Genomic DNA, 24,642 nt, shown 5'->3' with positions numbered 1-24,642 from the left:
TAAGCATTGCTAAGTATCCTTTAGTGGTGGATGAGAACAGACTCCTAGAGGTCCTCAGGTAGAGGAGAAAGTCCGCTATCTGGGTTAAAGATGTCTCAGAAGATGAGACGTGATGTCTGAGGCACCACCAACGAAAAACTGTCCACTTTGACTGGTAGATGCCACAAGTAGATTGTCATCTGCACTTTGCAGTAGCTTCTGCAGCTGCTCTTGAAAAACCTTTCATTCTGTCAAGTTTCCTGACAGTCTGACGCCTGTCAGAGCGAAGGACAACCCTTAGTGGTATCTCTCAAAGTGAAGTTTTTTGAGTAGCCATGGTCTTTGGGGAAGCAGCTTTGGGAAGTCTACCACAAGATATAGAAGGTCCGGAGCCATTCCTTTGTGGGCCAGAACGGAGCTACAAGTGTCCTTGAGATGTGGTGCAACAAGAACTTGTTCAGGACTTCCCTCATCAAGTTGAAGGGCGGGAAGCCATACAGAGCCAGGCCTGACCAGTCTAGGAGCATGGCGTCCGTTGCCCATGCCAGGAGATCTGGGGCTGGAGAACAGAAGAGAGGAAGGTCTAAGGTCGGTTTACCCCACAATCTCCATAAGTCGACACAGGCCCTGTGATCCAAGGTCCACTCAGTGGGAAGGACCTGCTTCCAATGGCTCAATTTGTCCATCAGGACGTTTAATTTCCCCTGAATGAACTGAGTGACCATCATCACTTGATTTTGGTCCGCCCAAAGAAGAAGAGGAAACGGAACGAGTGGCACCCTGTTTCCTGTTATACAGTACAACAGAGTGGTGGTGTTGTATACATGAACTACCACTGTCTTGTTGCAAGTTGAGGTTGAGAAGTGCTTGAGACCTAGATGAATGGCCTTCAGCTTCTTTACGTTGATACAAAGATTGATTTTCTCCAGGGACAATGCTCAGGAAACCTCCTGATCCCCGAGAAGGGCTCCCCAGCCTAGATCCGAGGCATCAGAGTAGAAGTCTAGGTTGGGCCTTGGAGGGTGAAGAGATCTTTCCCTGCGAAAGTCTTCCTTCGGACAGCCACCATTGGAGGTCCGATTTTATCTCCTGAATGATGGGAAAGACGAGTCTGGTTGAGTCTTCCTTTCCCAGTTAGCTTTGGGGTAGAATTGGAGAACTCTTGTATGCAATCTGCCCAACTTGATGAAGGTCTCGATAGATGACAGAGTCCCTAGAAGGCTCATCCACTGACAGACTGAACACAACAACAGGTCGAGGAAACTGCATATCGTCTAGAGGCAGTCTGCGATTCTCCTGGAGGATGGAAAAATCTGAAAAATCTGAGAGTTGAGAATCATCCCCAAATAGAGAATCTCCTGTGTCACAGCTAACTGGGACTTTTAGAGATTTAAAAGAATTCCTAGATCTTGAGTAAGGTGAAGAACTGTCTGAAGGTCCTACTTCTCCTTTGAAGGGGATCAAAGAAACCAGTCGCCCAGGTAAAGGCTGATGTTGATGCTGACCAAGTGGAGCCATTTGGCGAGAGGGGAGAGGACTCAGAAAAATACTTGTGGAGCCATGGATAGGCCGAAGCAGAGGGACCAAAACTGGAAGACTTTTCCTGGAGATGAACCTGAGATACTTCCTGGGATCTGGATGGATGGGAATATGGAAGTATGCATCTTGCATATCCAGTGTTATCGTCCAATTGCCCGGGTGAATGGAAGCCATGACTGACTGGTTCGTCTCCATCTTGAACTTCATCTTCCTTACGAAGTGACTGAGGAAGCTTACTGGGGACTACAAACAGATGATTGTAGAAGCCCTATGTGTGTATGTCCTTGACTTCTTTTATGGCTCTCTTCAGAAGGAGAGAGGATACTTCCTTCAAACGGGCCGAATGTTTCTCTGAGCCTCTTGAGTAAGCCGTCAAGGCGATGGGAGAGGTGACCAAAGGGGGTTTTCTGAGAACAGGATGCAGTAGCCATCCTTTAAAACCTTGAAGAACCATTGGCTGGGCCCCTGTGATCCTACTTCTCCCAAAAATGGAGAAGTCTGGCTCCTACTGGGGCACGAAGGAATTCTGGTTTCACCTTTTGGACGACAGCTTGGAGGAGCTCTTCTTAATGATTCTCGATTGGAACCAGATGCTGGAGCGAGGCTTAACTTGCGACTTGGGCTTATTCCAATGAAAGGGATGCTGTTGCAGTGGAGAGACCATCTTGGGAACAAATGACGTTGACGAAGAACGCTTGGGGCTTTTTGCAGACTGGGCTAAGAGGTCTTGAGTGGATTTCTTCTGAAGATGCAACACGATCTCTTCCACGATCAACTGAGAAAAAGGTGAAGAGAATCCAGTAGAGAAAATAATAAAGTGAACCTCTGCAATCCAGTAGAGGAAATAATAAAATGGACCTCTGCAAAGATGTGACTCCTCTGGTGGTAAAGGAGCACCAAAGTTCTCTCTTTTTAAGAACCCCGAAAGAGAAAAGAGCCGCAGGTTCCGAAGAGACATCCCTGATGGCTTTGTCTGTGCAAGAAAGCACACCGAACTGGTCTGCTGCAAAGTGCTTGTCCAAGCCCTTGAAGTCCTCGATCTTCTTTGCAAGGGCTCCTACTGTCCAATCAAGAAAACTTAGCACTTTGAAAACCTTGAGGAGGTTCTTAACAAGGTGGTCCAGCTCGGAGGAAGAGAACAAAACTTTTACTGAAGCGATGGCCAAACGACGAGAAGAGTCGATAAAGACGGAGAAGTCCCCTTGGGAGGAGGCAGCGACTCCCAGAGAGGGAGCTTCCCCAGTGGTGTACGACAGACATCTCCTCTTGACCAGATGAGAGGGAGGATGGGTGAAAGTCACTTTGCCCTGCTCTCTCTTCGTTAAAAGCCAGTCTTCAATTTCTTTCATTGCTTTCTTGGAGGATGAAGAAAGAACCATCTTGGGAGGCCTGGAGTGATCTTCAGGAAGGCTACTCATATGGAAGGAAGAAGCAAGCAAAGACAGGGAAGCTGGGGCAAAAAAGGCAGGAAAACATGCCAGCAGGAATAGAAGAAGAACCACATAGGATGAGGCAGGAGAAGCTTCTTGTTCAATCTCCTCTTTGCCCTCTCACGAGATCGGAGATGGACAAATCTTGAGAAGGCTTAGAAGTGGGCACTTTTCTTATGAAGCTCATGATCTCCAAAAGCTGTTTCTTGATAGGCACCAATGAGGGGTGTTCTGGCTCTGAGGAGGGTTCTTGGCATTCAAGAGAGATAGATGGGTGATGATGAGTAGGTACTGGGTGCCTGGACAATGGCACCGGGCACTCAGAGGTTGTTGCTGGGAGCAGGGGAGCCAACACTGGGCTCTCAGGAGAGGGCGCTGGGCACTCGAGATGAGACAGGATCTTAGGTGACAGGCGCTAAGTGCGGTGCTTCGGGTGCTTGGCATCCAAAAAAGGGCTCTTAGGAGAGAATGAAACTGGAGAATCCCATGGATGTGTAGGCAGTTGTACCAAGGGGAATGTTGAAGGATCTACGTCGTAGCTGCAAGACGGTTGCGGGCTGTCAAAAGCCTCCCTGTGATGCTTGACAGGCAACGGGGATGATGAAAATGTGTCGTCCATGTGCCTTTTCAGTGGCCGGGACGAATCGAGGAAGCATCTGCGATGCCCATGATCGGAATCTGAGTCTGAGCTAGAAGATAAGCAGCACACATCCAGTATCATGCCTTTCCAGTGGCAATCTGTCAAAGCCTGGGATTTTGCAACAGGCTCAACTGAGAGGGCAGCAACCTGTGGGGAAACCCCACCAGCCTCCCTTGGACCTCTGGTATGTCTTCCTCCTGGGTTAGGGGAGCGGGACAGTGACCTTCGTCTAGGAGAACTCATGGGACGGGAAACCAACTCCTCCACTGGCACTTCACTTGACACTTTTTCACTAAACACTTTGTCCATAAGGACTTTTAGAGATACCCCTATCTCTGACACTGAACTTACAACTAAGTTTGGCTTCTTATCAAACTTGGATTTGATCCTGGATTCAAGGGTGGCAATGGCAGCAAAATGCAGTCAGAAGCATGGGAGCTAAACACGGGAGTATGTGGAATGATAGAAGGAGGGCTGAGAACAGGAGAAAGAGTGTGACCGGGAATTGAGGGAATAGCAAGGTGATAGTCTGACTTAGGCTTAGGTGAAGAATATCTGCTAATAGAAGCCCTACTTTCGGCCCGAATGGCTGCCTTCCTCTTTCCATTCTTCTCAAGCTTACTAAGATGAGACTCAAGTGCCTTCCACTTACTTTCATGCCAGTCCTTATATTCCCTACACATATTCTCCCTCAAACACACCTGCCCTCTACAATTACTGCACATTATATGTGCATCATAGCAAAGTTTAGTTAGCCTAACCTTGCAGCCTTCACTACAATAGTGAAAACTGGAAGAACTAGAATTAGACATATATAACTATCAAAAAGTCTAAATGAATTGACGAACACAAAAAAATAAAATCAGCTTTACCTACAAGAAAGCGAAATACTTCATCAACTTTCAGCAAACATGAAATAACCGGCGAAACAGGTAGGACTGCAGAGATCGATGTGTTGTCGGCAGCGCGGCATACAATTGAATGATGCCGTTGGCTGTGAGTCACTCTCACACTACCCGTTGCAGTGGGTGGGGCCTGTCACCCCCTGCTTTGCAACTGATGTGTACTGTGAACTTTGAATTTAGGATGCTGTGCAAGCATAAATCGTTAGCTGAGTAATTACTTGTTAAGTTACTTATATAAAACAATCATTTTTGCATGCAATATCAACTCCTACTCTACTGCAGACTGATAAATATATTTCTGTAAACTGGTGAACCAATGTCAATGGCTCTTTCACAGCTTTTGATATTTTGGTCTCTAGGTCTTGGGGTTAGTAGAACATAAAAAGAGTTAGGTCAGGTCTTACAGATGAGTCTAAGCTCTGTATCACAATCTCATGTGGTATACTTCAGATAACACATTAGGTTATCTACTTGTGGCCATATAATTTTTATACAAACCACAACTTTTGAAGGATTTTTAACAATTCCTACTTCCTATGACAATGCATATTTAGTGCAAATTCACATATTTTAATTTAATCCTTAAGAAAGCTTTCTGACTTTTAATAATTTCATCAGTGCTTGGTAAGTACCTTGTTAAATATAATTCTGTCAGTTTATTATTGTTACAGAATTATTTTAACTTCAGCACAAAGGATCTGGAATATACTAAAATTTACCGACTGAATTTAAAGGTTTGGACTGGCTTTACTTATCCTAAATTATATTTTATTTCATAAAAAGCTCATAATCCAAGCACAGCATACTGAAAGTTATGGCCATTTCTGAAACTTTCTTATCATCTGCACCTCTTACATTATATGGGCTGTAGGATGACATGGATGCCTCTGGTTTTTGTATTTAGTCAGCTTGCCTGAGATGGTATGGAAGTGGATTAAGAAACAACTTCCCTTACGATGATAGGGCACAGATACACAAAAGTGACATTAAGGTGGTGGTAGAGGAAATACTTCTCAACATAATACAGTCTAAAATTAATAGAAAAGACTTTCAAAGATATTGGGAGAGCACAGGGACAGAGAAATCTTACAAATGTCACGTAAGACAGGGGTCATCTCACACTTAATTTCTAATGTTATAAGTGATAATTAGACCATGTCATTCCAGAGGTGACACAGACAAAGTGCATGTCCAGAGTTTCTTCTGATTGTATTTACATCATGAACTGATCTATGCAGATGAAAGTCCAGTACATTCAACAACTGCTTGAAAGACATAAGTTCCTGCAAAGCCTTAAACTGAGACCGGCACAAGTGTTATCTGTTAATTAATGCACATGAAGATTAGTTAACGTAGTCCTTAACGCGCTCAGTTTATAGTGGTTAGGACAATGATAGAAATTCTTATGATAAACACTGTGGACATCAGTTGTAATTTTTCTGCATAGCCTAGTTACAAGGGGCTTCCTTCCTTAAACTCCATATCATCAGTAACAGGCCTCATGAGATGACCTGCTAAAAATAATCTCTTGGAATAAATGATAAACTGCTATACAAGTCTGCCACAAAACTGCAACTCCTAGGCTATATAATCAGTGACAGGAATTCTTTATGATGCTTTACACAGGATGGTGTGATTGAATGCTGCTAATTAAGGAGAGCTGAATTTCCTGGCCCTCCGTGTTTATAAGAATAGTGTACAACCATAAGCTTGTCTTAGTTCAGGAATACATGTAATACTTTCAAGGTGGATGCTCTTTTCCAGGGGATTCATATAAATACTGGCTATGGGCAGCATAGGAAGAGCTTACCTAAAGCTGTGAACCTCTTCTAGACTTTTGGTAACACAAAATCACCATGCAAATAAGAAGGCATTAGTAAAAATCCCAAGGATAGAAGGCATTAGTAAAAATCCCAAGGATAGAAGGAACAGTAATCACAGATAAATGTTTGTGAGAGTGAAACTGGAGGGAACTCCAACATCTTCCTAATGCTTCTACATAAAGGAAAGACCATCCTCAATTTTTAAGGAATGTATAATGAACTGGAAACTGTATGTAATGAATGATTCCCAATGGCTTTCCTGTGCACTGGGTCCCTGAAAAAAAAAAGTGAACTGTGATTCTCATGAATATGCTCTCAATGACATCTGGAGATTAATTTCTTTTCAAAAAGAGTCCTAAGCCCTGATGTAGGAACTTTCTGTTGTGCTATTCCCACCTACTTGAACCTTCTAACTAGGATGAGTCCAAGTTCTTGGAATCTGTGTAACAAACTGGCATAATTCTAATTTACCATGCGAAACATGCAAAAATGTTTTGAAATTAATTACTCTTTCATGTCACTGCCCAAAGCTAAAAAAAACTCAGCCAAAAAGAAATGCTGACAAAATACACATGTAATTCAATACAGCATGTACCAATGAGTATACAAACCATAACTATACATGCTCTTCTACCAATTTTAGTTGGATATGAAGCTAACTGTATCACAGGGCTGCACTCCAAAGCTCTATGAGGGCTGCCTGTAGGTAGTATGCATGTGCAGGAAAAAGACAATACATCACAATGGAAAAACTCACTTCTGCTGTATCTATCAGCATTCCCAAGTATTTTGCCTGTTGCTTGGGCTCAAAATCCAATTTCTCCCAGTGTCTTGCAATCCCCAAACTGCAAAAAAATGTGAGAAGGTCGTCTCTGTTCTAAAGCAACTGCACCTCCAAGGAAAACAGAACCAATAAGTCATTGAGATAATGTGAAGGTTGTTGTATCTTGTGTGAGTGGGCCCAAGCTGACACCAAAGTGAACACTTACATGAATACCTGAATGGGCAGTCCCAGTCTGAAGCAAACCACTGAAAGTTGTCATCAGTGATGGAATCCAGCATGGAATGCATCATTTCCATCTTGAACCAAGTCTACCAAACAAACTTGTTCAATGGATAGAGATTGATTAGTCTCCAGTCCACAGCTGACTACTTTACAAGGAAGAATCAGCCATAGAAGCCTGGAGATGGGTTATCAATGACTTACAGCCCATTCCTCTTTCAGCACCATCCCCTACACTTGCAGATGGCAACACATCTTTGAGTGATACTGGAGAGTAGGCTAGAAATGGGACTGGTGTCAAAGAGAGGGGAGGGTGGTCCTTGAAAGGTAGTTTGTAACCATCTTGACGTTGCCAAATTGCCCAGTGGCACAACAGGCATCCCCCTACTTACAGCAACTGGAGAGGGGGAACAGTCCAACTCAGCATCCTCGCTCTTTCTTCCCCTTCAAATGGAGCATAAGGGAAGACTCCTGGCCATTTCTTGAAGAACAGGACATTGGGATATCTTGTCAGTTTCGTGGAGGCCTGAGCCTCTCTATACCAAACTCTGAAGGTGCAGTCGCCCCTGAAAACTTGGCTACAGTGCTCTTCACAGCCCAATCAGGCTATCAGAACACCTCTTCTTTCCTGATATCTTAACACTCCTCTTGAAAAGCATAAAGAGGAGCACAAGATCGAGAGTTTCTCGTTGGGCGAGCGGGTTCCGTTCTCAGCTACCACTCTGTTGGCCGCGAGTTCGAATCTCCAACTGGCCAATGAAGAATAAGAGGAATTTATTTCTGGTGATAGAATTTCATTTCTCACTATAATGTGGTTTGGATTCCACAATAAGCTGTAGGCCCGTTGCTAGGTAATCAATTGGTTCTTAGCCACGTAAAATAAATCTAATCCTTCGGGCCAGCCCTAGGAGAGCTGTTAATCAGCTCAGTGGTCTGGTTAAACTAAGCTATACTTAACTTTTAGCGCAAGATCGATTTGTTCGGCTGAAACCTGTCTTGAAAAGAGTTTGGACACAAAGACTTCTTGTCAGAAGTTTACCCACAGGTTTGCACTCTGATGTTAGACAAGAGTCAGAGCCTTCTTTCCAACACCAAGCCTGGAACTTCGCTATCACATCTGCAGATGAGGAGACACCAAGGATGGTGAAATCAGTCAGCATGTTCAACCATAAGTCGAGTCAAGAAGATGCCTCAAGGAGGCCATGTTGACCAACTCTACTTCATTGACCTCATGTGGTGTCGAAGTCTCTGGGGAATGAATAACTTTGTGATCCACAGATCAGACAGTTCTTGTGTTTCAAAATATACCACAAACTAGTGCTACCACGTGCTTGTAAACTGAGAGTTCTGGATGGGCTAACCAGAAACATCATGCATGTTGATGGGAGGGCAGTGGGTCATGAGCATATGTACATAATCCAAAGTCAAGACTACCTAAGTCAAGAGTCCCACATGCAAGTCAGCAAACAGTGCTGTCAACCCTCAGTGACTTCTTGTGGGAGGACTTACTAGCCTTCTTCCCCTCCTTCTTCCTACAAGACAATGATGAAGAAGATGAGCACAATAAGAAGGAGGAAGAAGTTATACGCCTGCTTTTCTTCTTACCTTCAGTCTTGCTTTCACTTACGATATAGGATGAAGTTGGAGCAGTTAATGTTAATGAAGTAAAGCATGTGTTTGATAAGGTATGAGTATCTCCCATAAGCATCACAACCACTTAAGGAGACTCGATGGAGTTGAAATTCATGGTGGAAGGAAATGGCATAGAAACAGCATATCCCTTTTGGTGAGGCTAAGAGAATCAGGGATAACAAAAACGAAGTCGCCAGGGATACCAAAGTCCCCATACTTGAAGCATCAGAAGAGACAAGAATAGGTGATGAGAAGCCACAAGCACACACTGAGACTGCACCCTGGGAAAGCTTAATACACATGCATAGGTTGCACTGTCAAGAAAATGTGTGCCAGCCTACTACCTCTTGGACCAAGCCTAAGGAAAATGAGCAGGAGGGGCAGCAAAAGAGGAATGGAAGTTTAGAAGGAAGGAACCAAAATGCTTCAGCGGTGTTAAAATATGGCATTTTTATGATAAAATAAAGTTTTATATACACTTACCAAGTAATTACATAGCTGTAGGTTAGAGAACCAATAGCTATCTAATTACTTGGTAAGTTACTTATATAAAACCTACGTTTTCCAATGTGCATACTGATAATGACTGCATAAGTACTCTTCACAGTGAACATACAAACATGCCAATTTAAGCCACCAACTTTCAATTAACAATCTCAAATAGCTTATCTAATGGTCTGACCTTTGCTGGACTAAGCTACAATCCTGTGCTAGTCTTGAACTTAAAATACAATAGAACCCTACCCTTTTTATGGAAAATATTCACTTTGTTACTGGTTATTCTAAAACTGGTGAATTATGGTTTTTCTGATAGTTTTTCATGTGATTCTGTTGAATTTTACATTAATTTTCAATGGAAATGCTTGGTTAATTCAGTACAACCATCCTCTATCAAGCAGTAATGAGAGCTTCCAGTGAGACAGTAGAGTTTTTGGATGAACAGTTGACTGAAAATGAGTAAATACCAGTGATATACAACATCCAAACCTACCCTTACTTAGCATGCCAGGTTCTACTTTCCTTAACCTGATCCTGAAGGTAAGATTTTTCAGCTTCACTTGACAGATTAATGAAGTATTCAATGGAAAAAAATATAAAATTTTTCAATCACAGAAAACTATAATAAAAACCATATTTCACTTACTTCAGGAACAAAGAGGCAGTAACATACTTTTAAAGCCTTGACTAAAAATTGGACTGATAAAGTCATGACACCATCATGTACACCACCATTGAACAAGAATCAAATAATATTAAATGAATAAGTGTTCTAGAACAAATTATATAGTGCTGCACATGCTCAACTGAATGTTGGTGTCACAAGATACACCAAACAGCACAGATGGGAATAAAAGTCACTGCAGACAAGATGGGTAGGCTAATCGCTGAAAATGGTGTCCAAAGGTAAAAGAAAAAAATAAATTTATAATGATTATAAAACATCAACTATCATATGCCTACTAGGCTACTGGTGATTTCTCTTTACAGAGAAGAAAAATGTCCTAAATCTTACTGGAACTCATCAACTTATACATAGGTAATGATGATAACACAGGATACTGAATGTCCCCGTATATCTTATATGGGAAACTAGGCGTAGAGTATTTTGGGAAGTGTAAAAGATTTGCATAGGTTAAGCCTTCCAATAGGCTTTAATGGCATTAGTATTTTCACTGACATGCTACTAAGCCTGTAACTTTGTACAAAAATTCCCGGTATTACCTTACTCAATATCAGGAAGCTACTCGACATTAGTGTTTTTATACTGTGTTCTTCAGTTTCCTTAATAAGGTTAATAAGTAAATCATACTAAAATCTATTGTAGAGATTTACAGTTACTAGGCTAAGACATTTAGGTCATCTTTTATGCTTCAGTGTTCATCCCCATCCGGTTGGTACTAAACACTGTGTTCGTGAGAGTGTGACCTGTACTATATTAAAAATTTACCTTAATCTCTTAGGGTAAGCTTGGCTAGATGGCTTACGCTGGCTTTATTTATCCTTACACTAACCCCTCACGGGCTCTTAAGCTATCCAATGGGGCGGGGAGGGCTGGCCCGATTCAGTCTCGCAAAAGGCTAGGTTAACTCACCGTAAATAATCATCGGACTTAAAATTTTACACCTATGCCTGCAGTACTGTAAGCTGTAACATTCAAATGAGTATGGATATGATTATCATAACTGTAAATAACCAAACGATACTGAATACTAGAATTCAAAGAAATCAACTTGAAATTTTATGCCTAGCATTTAGCTTGCTATCCCAGCCTATACTGGCTTATAGAGAGAGTTTAACATCACAGACTAATACAAAATTAACATTTCTACGAAGAAACACCAATATCTTTAGAAGAATTAGCCTTAAACATAAATAAAATTATAAAATTAGGCTTACGAGGCACCGGATAGTAAGGCAAAAGGTCTGTATATTCTCCGGTCGATATTTCTAGCTTTGTTTACATCGAGTAGTTCCACTATCCGACGATAGATGGCACACTCTCTACGGTTCGGTTCGGAGCGCCAAGCCTACGGTGCTCCCCGTGGGTATCTGTATCATTCCTTCGTGTTTGTTTGCTAAGAAACAAAGCAAATAATTTTGTTTTAAATGTTAGAACAGTCTGGCACCTTTGTGATATAAAGTAGATTTTGTTAACATATACGAAGCAAATTTGGTGAAACTTCTTTGGAAATTACTTCCAGGAGCATTTCCAACGACATGGCAATCACTGGATGAGAGGGAAAAACGTAGGTTTTTCCATCTCACCCCAATCACTGGAGCACTATAGCCTACTGCGTTATCCGTCCCTCTGTGGAATATTGATTTATTTTTCGGTAACCGTTTTTAACCGAATTAAATTAAAGATAATTGGCATAATCAATGATCCAACAACTACCTCTAATCTAGACCCTGTTTCACAAGATCTCTCAACTTTGCTCTTTTTTCTCTGAAGAAGTCCTCTGTGATTTCTTCCTAAAGCTACACCTTTGGTCACTGTTTCCTCGAGTTGGAGGAGAGCCCAATTTCCTCTTAGGCAACCTTGTAATACTCACCAGTCCACCAATTCTCGTATTTAGTTTATGGAAATCGTCAACAGACTTTGGATTGCCCGGCTCAGTGCCTGTCTTCTTTCTTTCTATAGCATCTTCCAAGACCAGACTCCAAACATTTTCCTCCTCTTTCTGTTTTATGTTGCTATCAGTCCTGGACTTGATCAGGCCATCGGTTGCCCCTTTCAGTAGTCTCCTTAATTATAATCAAACATACAGACACACACACACACACACACACACACACACACACACACACACACACACACACACACACACACATATATATATATATATATATATATATATATATATATATATATATATATATATATATATATATATATATATATATATAATATAATTAGAAACAAGAGTTGCATGAAATGTAGCCTACTGAAGAAGAAGAAGAAGAGATATTAAATGAGCATGCATTAGGTTATATGCATAAGGATATTCTCTTGTATATTTAATTAGTTAGAGCTAAATCGTAGAAATAAGATCATAAATTATAAGCGGTATAAGCATCAGGCAGGTACTTAAACAAAAATGTTTGCGGGAAAAGATAAGTAAATTGATAAAAAAAATATGAAATCGAAATATGAGAGATCTTCTTAAGTCATATTCCACATCAAGCGTAACTGTGTATGTTTATAACTATATACAAACTAACTGAGCCAGGCAAATGAGCATACACAACCAAGATCAGTCAATAAATAGGTAAAGAATTAAACGATAGGGAAACTTGTAGATAAACAGAAAAATAAAGAAAATATTTATAAAAACAATGCCACTATAAACTTTGACAACAAAAACGGTGGGTCTCCAACTATAAACTTTAAAGCTGAAGTTACTGATGCTCTCGATATCATCCAATCTTACTCTCATGGAGCTGAAAGATTCACGAATCCAGTAATTTGTCATTGAAAAAATGATTAGCGATTTTTCGTGCAATGGGTGGCTTAAGGAACTGAATGAAGAATCACAAAATCCTTTTTATGTATTTCAGATGTACTTTGATCTTCTGTTTCCCATTTTGACCTCAGTTTGGATGTAATGTTTTCACTTGCTATTTTCTTCATTTTTTTTCTTATTTGTAATCAATGGTATGAATCAACGGGTAAGTATGGTCCCTCCGAAGAGAGCTTCCGATTATCGATAATTTTGCTGTTTCATTTTCGGCTTCGAATGCTTGTGCCTTATCTATGGAAGACAAATCTCTTGTTAAAAGTAACTAAAAAAACGAAAATATTCTTCTCCCTGAAAGTCGTAATACATTAACCCCTCTAAATGGCTAGAAATATCGCATTCTTAAAAAGAACTCGTCACTCTCAGAAAATGCCCTGAAATCGTTTATAACAATATTCTTATTCTTATGCAGTCATGTAGTGCTATAAGCAGTCAATTTCAACATTAAGAGAACATTATGAAATGGATTGCTAGGCAAGCTCCAATCCAAATGGATGTGTTGTTTGTGTAAAGTGTTGGTTGATTCTTGATTCCTAAGCGCTCGATCTACAAACAAAGTCGCGGACGCACTACAGTGTTCGTGTAGGTGCAGAGCTATTTAACTTGAAACAGTTTTACTTTATAGCTTTTCTCTTTCATACTGCTATTACATTATTTAAACTGACATTGAATTCCTTGTTATTTATAATTTTAACGTCTTTAGCTTTACTTCATCTAAGATCATGTCAGACTGTTTATTTTAATTTTTGACTCTAACCCAAGCTATTCAATATCAGAATCAGTAAATTTCTTCTTCAAGAATGTGGACCATAAACTGACTTGCACATTCTAAATAAAGTCTACAGTGAGCGGGTACTACATTATAAGGAGTCAATGTCCTCTAGGACATATAAACAAAGGAAATAATGCAGTCTAATTGTGTATGACTATAGTGTAGACCAAACATGAGGTAGCGGGGAAAAAAAAGCGTCTTCATGATTTGTTAGCTCACAGTAAAAGTAAATCATGTAGTAGGCTACGTACATTGAATCGCCTTATTAGTAGGTAGCAGAAAGGAATCTCCTTTTGTCAAATCTCCTGTACTTATACCAAGATGAGGATGACATTAGAACAATCTTTTAAAGGAATGAATGCGAGTTCTTCATCTTCAAGTTCGTCTGACGTATTATACACCAAGCCTGAATACGTGAGACTAGGCTTTCTACGAATGTGGTGCATGTTGGCTACAAGAAAAACGTTATTTTAAGAACAAAATGTTGGGTTTTGCTACTAATAGTCAACCAGGATTTTAAATTTTTCATTTTTAATGGGTTAATCTCTTTTGAATCTCTGCATGTTTTGAACCATTTTAATTGTTAAAACTTGTACAGCCTTCAAATTTTTTTTTCTCACACGACCAACTCCTTTTTCTTTAGTTAATCATTGTGACCGTATCAGTGGTTATGTTTACTCACGTACTGCTAATACCAGATAAATTCTACTAAAAATATTTGAACAACTATCTTCCATTCATTTTGTTACTGTGTGACATTTGTTGAAAAATCCAGGACATAAAAATTGACTTGTTTTTGGAAGCAGCTCATTTTTCATAAATAAAAATAAATAATTTATTGACCTTGCTGAGTGCCACCTAAGTTTTAGATTAATGACTTTTATATAAAAATAAAAGAAAATTACAATTGACATGATATACGCACAATTGCTAGCGCACACTTTCATTCATCTATATTAATGTTACACATGACTCGATTTTATAGTAAAACTAAACACTACTACCGCGGCCTGGTTCTCGGTAGCGCCGACCGGAATATTTGCAAAATTTGTTTGATTTGTTTTTGTTTGTGTTTATGTCTTTTACTTACGTTTATGATAGTTACGTCTTTTGATTATTTTTTCACGTTCACCCCTTTTCCCCATTTTGCATGTAAACAGGCAGTTAGCCTATACCGAAACCAGGGGGGGAGGTATAGTAGTCTTCAGTTTTTTTCGATTTCATTTATGAGTGTCTTGAAGTTCTGAAGTAACACGAAATATGTGCATGTAAGCTAGCTAAATTAAGCATACTACATGATAAATGATATTACGAGTTACTTTTATATATTTGAGCCCGTCCTAACTGAATTCTCGTTTTCTTTCAGCAAGATTATAATCTCATAGAAAACTATAAGTTACCCCTACCTTTTGTAAACAATTCCGCAGCACTGACAGTTATAAAAAATATTCAATTTTCTTGCACATAAATTCTAAAGGTATCTCAGAGAAAGCAATTTGATATGTTAGAAAAGATACTAAGAATTATTCGTTATTTTTCTATCAGTTTCCAGGGCTCAAGATATAACTCGTACTTTGAACACCTGCAAAACACATAATTGCTGTCAAGAATTAATTTAGAAAATGTTCACCTTACCGTTTCAAAGTCGTTGTTTCTATAGTTCATGATGCGTATAAACGATTGTTGCTGTGTTACCAGAATTTTCTTAGCTGTTTATGCGATTACAGATAAAGCTGTTTCCCTGATAGAAACAATGAACTGAAAAGAAATCAAAGGTTGAAAATATTTTTTAAGAAAAGAAAGGGACTGTCATGTTTGTCTCATTCGTAAGTGCAAGATATGTTACATAACGCCGCAATGCAAGATGCCTTAGTGCAAGATTCCTTACGCTGAAGCATAAAACCTAAGCTTATCTCAACCATTCATGTAATAGTAACCCGTGGATCTTTCATAACATGGCAATTGCTACCCTTGATCGATAGTACCAATTGACGAAATTACATTGTTGTAGGAAGTTACTATCAACTATGGTAAAAATGACATGCAGCCTCATTCGGGTTACCATACATCTGGTTTGTAGAAGTGAAAAACAAACAAACAATGTGCATGAACAACGAGGTGTTCAGAGAACTATGCAAACAATGGTTTCTTTAATCACAGAAAAGTCTACCTTCCATCTGAACAATGGTGTCGTACCCAAAACTTTAGTAAAAACTGCATTTGTATATTTGTTCTTAGCAATGCTAGAAGTAGCGGTTTAGAATAATTTTGCCTTCTCATATTTTCGTATTCTGACTTAAAGCATGTATAGAACATATATTCTAATGTTCAGTAAAGAGATATGATCCACAGGTTAGACATAACTTAGTATGTATTGTCCCCATAGTTGTTGGTTGATTATTGTTCGCATTCACGGCTCGGGATTCCCTTTTTGCTTTTTTTTTTTTTATTCTTAATGCCTATATACATGAGTTTCATGTCACTGTCTACATTAACCGTCGAGAATTTCTTGCATTCATTGGTAACTCGTCACGATATATTATTTTTTCCAGAAGGAGACTGAGTGCATTTTTTCCTGGACTGGTTTCTTTGCAACATTAACGCAATGGGGTTTTGTTCCGTTCTATGAAACGGATACGTGGAATACAATTCTTAAGATAAATTTTTTGCTAGTTTTTACTGTTTTATTTATTCTTTTGTGGTACAGAGGCCTTGGACAGGCATTGGTGTCCAGAATATGTTCGGATCCGCAAGAAAAGTGTGTTAAAGGACTTCACTCCTCAAGTCATGACAGATCAGCCCCTTGAAAATTGACGATCACTATGCGTCAAATTATGCCCTTTTGTCCATACCACATGGGACAATAACTTGAAATAATTATGTGACGACTGTTTATTATTTGTTTATTTTGTGATTTTGCAACTGCAATGCACCTCTCCAGACGAAAAGTGAAAGGCTATGGTGGTCGAAGATTGAATTTATTTTCGACACTTAACTGGGATCACTGTCCACTTGATAGCCTTTGAAAGTCAACGATGCAACTCGTCACAGTTATTACTCTGTCCAAGGACAGAACCTGACTCATAAATTATCCCACGACGTAAAACCCAGGTAGTTTCGGTATTATGAGTAGAGACGGTTGTACTGTGATTGTGAAATGCTCTAGTTCACGTGCAACATGAGCGATGTATAAGAAATACAGTAATTTTCTTGAGGCCTGTTGGATGTGTCAGTGGTACTGTTTTCTTGGAGTTACCTCATGTGCTTGGCAATAGTATGGAATTTCTGTTGGGGGATACAGCTCCTTGTTAGGGCGTTGATAACTGTAATATTATGGAGGAAATAATGGAATCCTATTTGCTAACCAGAGTGCATAATGTACATTCAACCATCCTACAAGTAGTCATGATAAGAACTGAACTTGTGGGTCTACTTAAGGGGTATCTAAGGAGCACGTCTATATATATAAATACACATACATGTGTATGTGTGTGTGTGTATATATATATATATATATATATATATATATATATATATATGTGTGTGTGTGTGTGTGTGTGTGTGTGTGTGTGTGTGTACCTATATACGGTATTTACTTATTCATTTATTTATTGTCTATTATTTTGTCTCGGTAGTTTGGGCCGAGTCTAGCTTTCCATACTAGGCTTCTTATTCACTTCAGCATATGGACAACAGACATTTCAGAAAATAGTGCTTGGTATTATTGTACTGCTGAAAGACTCTTGGTCTCGTTAGCTTTATTATCATGCTTAAACAAGAACACACATTCTTATGGAATAAGCCCAGAAGACCATTAACTTACAAGCAAGGATCTAAAGAGGAGGTTTTAGAGCTGGCCCTAAACCCTATGCCGGCGCTTGCTCTTGCTCACAGTGCGTTCAGGCGTTCAAGAGATTATTAGCCATGGTGTGGACCGCTATGCTCATCCTTCAAACCTGGATCGAAGTTTCCAAAGAAAAGGTTGTTCATATGTACTAAAAGGACTGAGGAACAGTCTCCCTGAGAATGTCGTGCAGTTGGAGCTTTAAAAGTTCAAGTGAAGATGCAATGCAGCACTACCCTGATGCTATTCTCCCTGAATTTCGATATATTTTTATCTATTTATTAATTATTAATTTATTTCTTATTCTTAACAAGTGAGATCTCTTCCTACTGAACACCATATTGTTTGGAAGCTTGAATTTCAAGTCATTGGCCCCTGTGGGCTTGTTCCATATGAAATGGGTTCATCTTCTGAATGATAATAATAATAAAAGTAAAGGATATCATAAGGAGAAATAAAGAAATATATATAAATATATATATATATATATATATATATATATATGTATATATATATATATATATATATATATATATATATATATATATACAATAATAATAATAAGACATAAATAATACTTGTAAGATGAAAAGACAAAACATAGTTCCATTTGTTAAGATAAAAAAGGAATTCCAGCTTCAGAGTAGCTTTACAGATTCTTTTGAACCAAGAAAACTAATATTATTTACTTCATATGCGAAGACAGTTATATATGTTAATTCTACGACAGGAACTTGTTTGCGCTTATTGTTATTTACATTTTTTGTCAGTTGAGGTAACAGTGAAACATTATCATAATCCTAAATAGTTATTCTAAGAACTACCCCATAAGATTTGGCCTTGATAGGAGTTAAAAAACTATGGAATTTCCTGTCCATTCTCTGATTAGAGGGCACTTGCTATTAATTTGTTCCTACGTAGAACACGTAATTTATCCACGATTTTTTTCATCGTTTTTCTGTCCGTTAAATAAAGCTAAATTCATTATATCATTTGCCAAGGTGGTGACACATCAGGTGAAGATTGTAGTTTGCAGGAATTATTATATGAATGTCTGCATAGAATTTTGTCCCGCTACCTTCTTCTCTGTGATTATTTTATTTTACGCTTTGTCTCCTTGTCCGTCGTAAACATAGCGATCTATCTTTTAGCTTTCTTGTGTTTCTTACGCACTACACATATCTGTATTTACAAAGCTATAAGTGAACAGAACAATGTACGCTACCTCAGACACGGATTATAGATTATGTAAAAATATTGAATGCATGTGTAATATTGACAATACAAATGTACTACCTAGGAACCCAGCATAAATCCCCTTGGGGAATTAGGCGAACCATTGTCTTCCTATTAGCTTAATTACCATTCGTAGCCTCCCCCTGTTCTGTGTATTTGAAGGTTACGTGACGTCAACCACCGGCTAGCTTCTGTATGGCATATGTCCCTCTCCAAGCAGGATTTCCCGAGCTGATGTGCTGCACAGTTTGGTCTGTGTTTTGCTCTCTCGTGTGAACAGGATGTTTGAAGGGCGAGCTAGTTCTTTAACATCTTGATAAGCACAAGGACGTTTGAATGCTTTGCGTCTAATCCTCTTCATTAGTAATTCTTAGCAATGATCTGATTTTTTCTTCTGTTTGTGCAATAGTATTTCGTGCCAATGAAGAATCTAGGATCTTTCCTAGATAGTAAACCCTAGGGGTTTTAACACGGTATATACGAGTATCCATGTTTGCGCAGCGTTTAGTACAAGCCCGTTGGGGATTTTCGTAAAAACATAAACAAAAGACTGTAAATGTTATAAAGATAATGATCCCAAGATATATTAGTCCTAGACAACGACCTCCGAAAACCTTTGGGGGTCACTATCTAGGAAAGATCTGAATATTTTCTTTCCCCAATAAAGATTGGGCACGTTTTTCGTGTATTTTTTGAAGATTTTAAGTGCCACCTTTCTGTGATGGAGGAAACTTTGGACGGATAATTGCTCCAAGATAAATGTCCTCCCTACGTGTTCTGCCTAACAGTTCCTCGTATTTTCCTACTATCTCTCCGACGGCGTCGTCCCATAACGATGATCCAGTAAGCCCCACCACATCCTCAGCACGAAGCAGGTTCATCTGTTTCTTTGTCAACTTGTAAATTTTGAGAAATGCAGAGCTAGCGGGTTATCTATGCTATGTCATATTTAAGGCACATGCCTCCTAAGATTCTTTGTTATATAGACGCATGCATGTATATAGAAACAGACCAGCAATCATTCCGGAAGTTCAGGTATCAAGAAACAAGGAAGAGGATTATTGTCATATTCTCCCATTATCTTTATGCCGGGAAAATGATGCAAGGGCGTTGAATAATACTGCTGGCGTTCTCACAGAATACAATATGAGGTAATGGGAAATTCTAGATACGGTACATTTACAAGTTAAATGTTGCTCATATCGTAGTAGGTGGTTAGAAAACAAATGTGGATGGTGACTATTAAACCAAAGAATTTCTGCATTAGTAAAAGGATTCGAGCTTTCTTTACCGTACAACTCCCATGTGCATTCGCCCACATTTATATAATATCCCTATAACAGGTTTTCTTTACTTAGCAAACAAAGCTTTGTAAACTCTTGATTCCATTTTGAGCTGCAATCTTTATACTTTTAGGAAATTCTAAGGGAATTTCTTATCCCTTAAGTCACAGTTGAAACTGTTCATTAATCATCGCAAGTGTCCCCCTCGCACTCAGCTCCAAGGCTGGACCTTGCCCAGCTCATGAACTTGGGGACCAACGTTCGGTTCCCGAGAGACACGTAGGGGGACACGGAGCGATCCCTAAGTATACCTTAGTTTAACCAGACCACTGAGCTGATTAACAGCTCTCCTAGGGCTGTCCTGAAGGATTAGACTTATTTTACGTGGCTAAGAGCAAGTTGGTTACCTAGCAACGGGACCTGCAGCTTATTGTGGAATCCGAACCACACTATACCGAGAAATGAATTTCTATCACCAGAAATAAATTCCTCTCATTCTTCATTGGCCGGCCAGAGACTCGAACTCCGGCCTAGCAGAGTGCTAGCCGAGAATTCTACCGATTTGTCCAACGAGGAACTGGAGCGATCCCTAAAATCCAGTGTGCCTCTGTTGACCTTAGTAGTAAATAAGTGTCCAGTCATTAGTCAACCGTTGTCAGTTGCATCTGAGGTGGAAAGAGAGAGAGAGAAAGAGAGAGAGAGAGAGAGAGAGAGAGAGAGAGAGAGAGAGCAAAGACGAGAGAAAGAAAATAAATACCATCCGAGAAATTAATTAATCCGTTAGAATATTTTCCATGAACAAGATAGTGTCTCGACGAGGTGAAATTATTCATGAGGTAATCGTAAGATACCCTCTCTTCATTTAAGCACTAAGAAACCAATCACTGCCTCGACTTTCTTTGCATTTTTTCTCAACTTGATTTTCTAGTCTTATTCTGCATAACCTATGATTTATCTACGTTATTTTGCAAATGAACACTTGATGTTCTATGATCTAAGGGTTATGCACCTTTATCTCTTTTGTTTCTTAGCCTTTCATATTCATGTTGTATACTTGTACATCTATTTATTTGGGTAGCGTCTTCAATTTTAAAAATGGTAAAGAAAACAAAAAGTTTCACAAGAGCTTGATTTATCTAATAAAATTCATCGACATTCAAGAAACTGAGGTTTCTGTTTCATTTCGCATTTTTGTTAGGTCTCAGTTTTCTTGGAGGAGAAAAGTTCATCAGTATATCAATAATAAGTAAATAAATACACACACACACACATATATATATACTGTATATGTATATGTATATATATATATATATATATATATATATATATATATATATATATATATATATATATATATATATATATATATATATATATTATATTTGTAAGGCAGACAAAGGGGGCGGTTGTAGTAATGGATGCCATAGACTACGAGAACAAGTTAGAACAATTGCTAAACGACGAATATATATATATATATATATATATATATATATATATATATATATATATATATATATATATATATATATATATATATATATATATATATATATGTGTGTGTGTGTGTGTGTGTCTGTGTGTGTGTGTGTCTGTGTATTTGTGCGTGTAGGTTGGGGAAATTTCAAGTGGAGTAGCAACTGTGCTAATCACCATCATGACTCCAGTAACTAACAGCACTATTCATTTGTGATATGTATACATACATGCATACAAACATACACATATACATATATATATATATATATATATATATATATATACATATATATATATTTCAACGTATATGTAGTTGTATACAGAGAGAGAGAGAGAGAGAGAGAGAGAGAGAGAGAGAGAGAGAGAGAGAGAGAGAGAGAGCACCATCAAATTTAATAAAGATAAACCTTTCAAGAAAGATTTCTGACTGCTTCAGAGACACTGACTGTTTAGATCAGTGAAAAATCGAATACTGAGTTAATAACATCACTCTCAAAATGAAATGAGCTCAGCAGTCTAAGGGTTTTCCAGATATCGCCAAGTCGTGCATTTCCGCTACTTGTGCACCGTAATGCAACCACTAGAGTCTATAGTTTGGGTTTCTAGGGCTGAAATTTTCTCCATTCGGTTTCGTTCTCATCTCTTAATCTTTCGTTTCGTAATAACTCGTATTTTCTTCGGTTCATTTAACTTTGGCACTTTATAAATATATGCCTATTTTAGCATTATTGACACTGGTTGTTATGCTGATAAATGGTAAGATTTTTCTGTTCGGTTATAGTTTCTAGAAGATAATCCGCTGAACGCTGGCAACTTGCTTCGAAGACTTTGGCATATAAGAAGCAACAAGAGCCATTGAACTTCATTGACATGAAAGCGACTCTACAGAGAAGTGAGATATTTACTCCATCCCTGTATCTTCATAGCAAATCATGTATCAGCTTCCCTACTTGCACCTTATACTTTGGTTCACTGTCGGAGTCGCTCGAGCCCAAGGTAAGCTCAAAGTCATTGTTCTATTGATAGATGTATTCCGCTACGGACATGGACTGTCTATACTCTGTAGGATACTTATTCCGTGCAGTTGCATTTTTGGGGGAGTGGGGTGTTGGGGGAAGGAGGGCGTCTGGGAACAGTGCTCTTGTCTACCTAGGCATGAAAGAAAGAAAAATCCGAAGGAAAATGACAATTTGAAATAAACATGGCTGTAGGAATGAGGTAAAATCAAAGACTGGATAAAAATCCGTCGTTTGGTGGTGGAAGGAAAGTCTCCCAATAAGAATTTGTTGTTCTTCTCGCAATAAATGTGGGAAGAGGCGCATGCTGGTCTTATCTGGTTAGCTGGATTAAGGGAGAACTGCTACCAGCTCAGTGGAACAGTGGCAGAAATATCAACAATAAAAGAGAGAGAGAGAGAGAGAGAGAGAGAGAGAGAGAGAGAGAGGAGAGGGGGGGCCGGGGGCGCTTTAATGAAGAGAATTTAGGAAAGGGGTGATGGCAGGTTTTTTTTCAGACTAATTCCTTTGATTCAGAACTGTCCAGAAAGAGAAGAAAAGACAGGGTGACTTGAATTAACTGGCCTTTTGCCAGCGCGAACTCCGGCACAATGGCGGACCGTAAGTGACGATAAGGTATTGAGGGAATAAGAAGCCTAATGTTGCCCTGTGGACTCGGTGCATCCAACCAAAGGTATTGAGGGAATAAGAAGCCTAATGTTGCCCTGTAGACTCGGTGCATCCAACCAAATTAGTGAAGGAAAGGTAAGGCTCCAATACATACGATACAATATTCCCAACTAAAATGGATCGGTATAAAATAAGCTTTTAACATGTGGTCAAGGAAAAGAATTCGTGCCATTCAGATGATTATTTAGATTTTCACATGTTGATCTGGCAATTCAAATTACGTGATGTTCCTTAGACTAGGTCAAAGCATCTTGAATATCCAGTATGCTATTGAAGGAAAGAGGAGGGATTAATTTGTTACCAAATGATGGGGTGGAAGGGAAAGTAAGCAGAGAAATAGATCGGTAGAAGTTTTATGGGGAAGTTTTGAGCCTAAATGATTATTAAGAAACGAGCTTTTTTGGCGCGCGAGACTGAAACCTGGCGTTGTTGTCTCCCCTACTCTCCCAATCCCCTACCTAACCCGCCCCCATCCGGGGCGGACAAACAGGTTTTCAGGAGGAGGGTGGATGTCTCCTCTACCTTCCCGTTCCCCAATCTACCCCGCCCCCGCAACCCGATGTGGACAAGCCGGTTTGCAGGGGGTGGGTGGGTGGCTGTGCCATGTCTCCCCTACTGTTACCCGGGGGAGGACAAACACGATCCACTCGGATATTATTATAGATTATATATATGCTCTAACCATCAGAGTTGATGGATGATAATATTGTTATTTAAGACTGAGTATCTGCAGAAAAAAAGAGCCGAAAGATGAAGGTAGAAGTGTAGATGATTAGATCATCAGCCAAAACAAGATTATGGAACATGCTGACTGAAAATCATTGAAAAAATGGAAGCAATAAGTGGTCGAAGGAACGCAAGAAATATCACTAGAAATGTAGAAAGAGGTAGATTTTGTGCCATTAGTAACAACAAGTGTAATATGACCAAACAGCATGCTAGAAATGAGTTAATAGATGTAAGGACCGAAGTAAAAAAAAAAAAACACGTTTGGCTAACACAGTTCTGTGGCAGACTGCCGAAGACAAGATTCTCTGAATTTCCACTGAGATCATGGTTATAATTCTGTAAACAGAAGCAGAACCCGGTAGGTCTAGACATACTGAAACCACACTGACAGTCCAAAAAACAATATGGTACAGGGTGTGAGAGACGTAAGCTGAACACATTTCAAGTATTTTAGCATTGTACAGGTTGAAGCAAAAGGCCACATTTCAATATTTGTAATTGTTCCTCGTCACAAAATATTTCTATTTTTTCAACTTTGTTCTGAAAATTAAACATCAGTAACGTGCCCAGAATTCGATACTTATCAGTTAAAAAGAAAAAAATGATCGCTGTATCTAGCGGGTTACTCATATCTCCTCAATGTA

The 24,642-nt window shown here is 39.1% G+C and overlaps 2 protein-coding genes across 3 annotated transcripts in view; one reads left to right on the top strand and one right to left on the bottom strand.

Moving 5' to 3' along the window:
* Nucleotides 1-11,457, bottom strand: part of LOC136833464 (zinc finger protein 883-like) — a 38,657-nt gene extending 27,200 nt beyond the window's left edge. Inside the window, exon 1 of the mRNA XM_067095657.1 lies at nucleotides 11,349-11,457. The gene's annotated coding sequence lies outside the window, so the exon portion shown is untranslated. The remainder of the gene's footprint in view (nucleotides 1-11,348) is intronic.
* A 10,968-nt stretch (nucleotides 11,458-22,425) lies between these two features.
* Nucleotides 22,426-24,642, top strand: part of LOC136833568 (trypsin-like) — an 11,952-nt gene continuing 9,735 nt past the window's right edge. Inside the window, exon 1 of one of the 2 annotated variants that reach the window (XM_067095775.1) lies at nucleotides 22,426-22,580. In XM_067095775.1, the coding sequence (XP_066951876.1) occupies nucleotides 22,517-22,580 (64 nt within the window). In that variant the 5' untranslated portion in view covers nucleotides 22,426-22,516. The remainder of the gene's footprint in view (nucleotides 22,581-24,642) is intronic. The other variant, XM_067095777.1, reaches the window with a different exon arrangement.

This window comes from Macrobrachium rosenbergii, chromosome 51, assembly GCF_040412425.1.
Source record: "Macrobrachium rosenbergii isolate ZJJX-2024 chromosome 51, ASM4041242v1, whole genome shotgun sequence".
Lineage (NCBI taxonomy): Eukaryota > Metazoa > Arthropoda > Malacostraca > Decapoda > Palaemonidae > Macrobrachium > Macrobrachium rosenbergii.
This window is presented reverse-complemented; position numbering and strand designations above follow the sequence as displayed.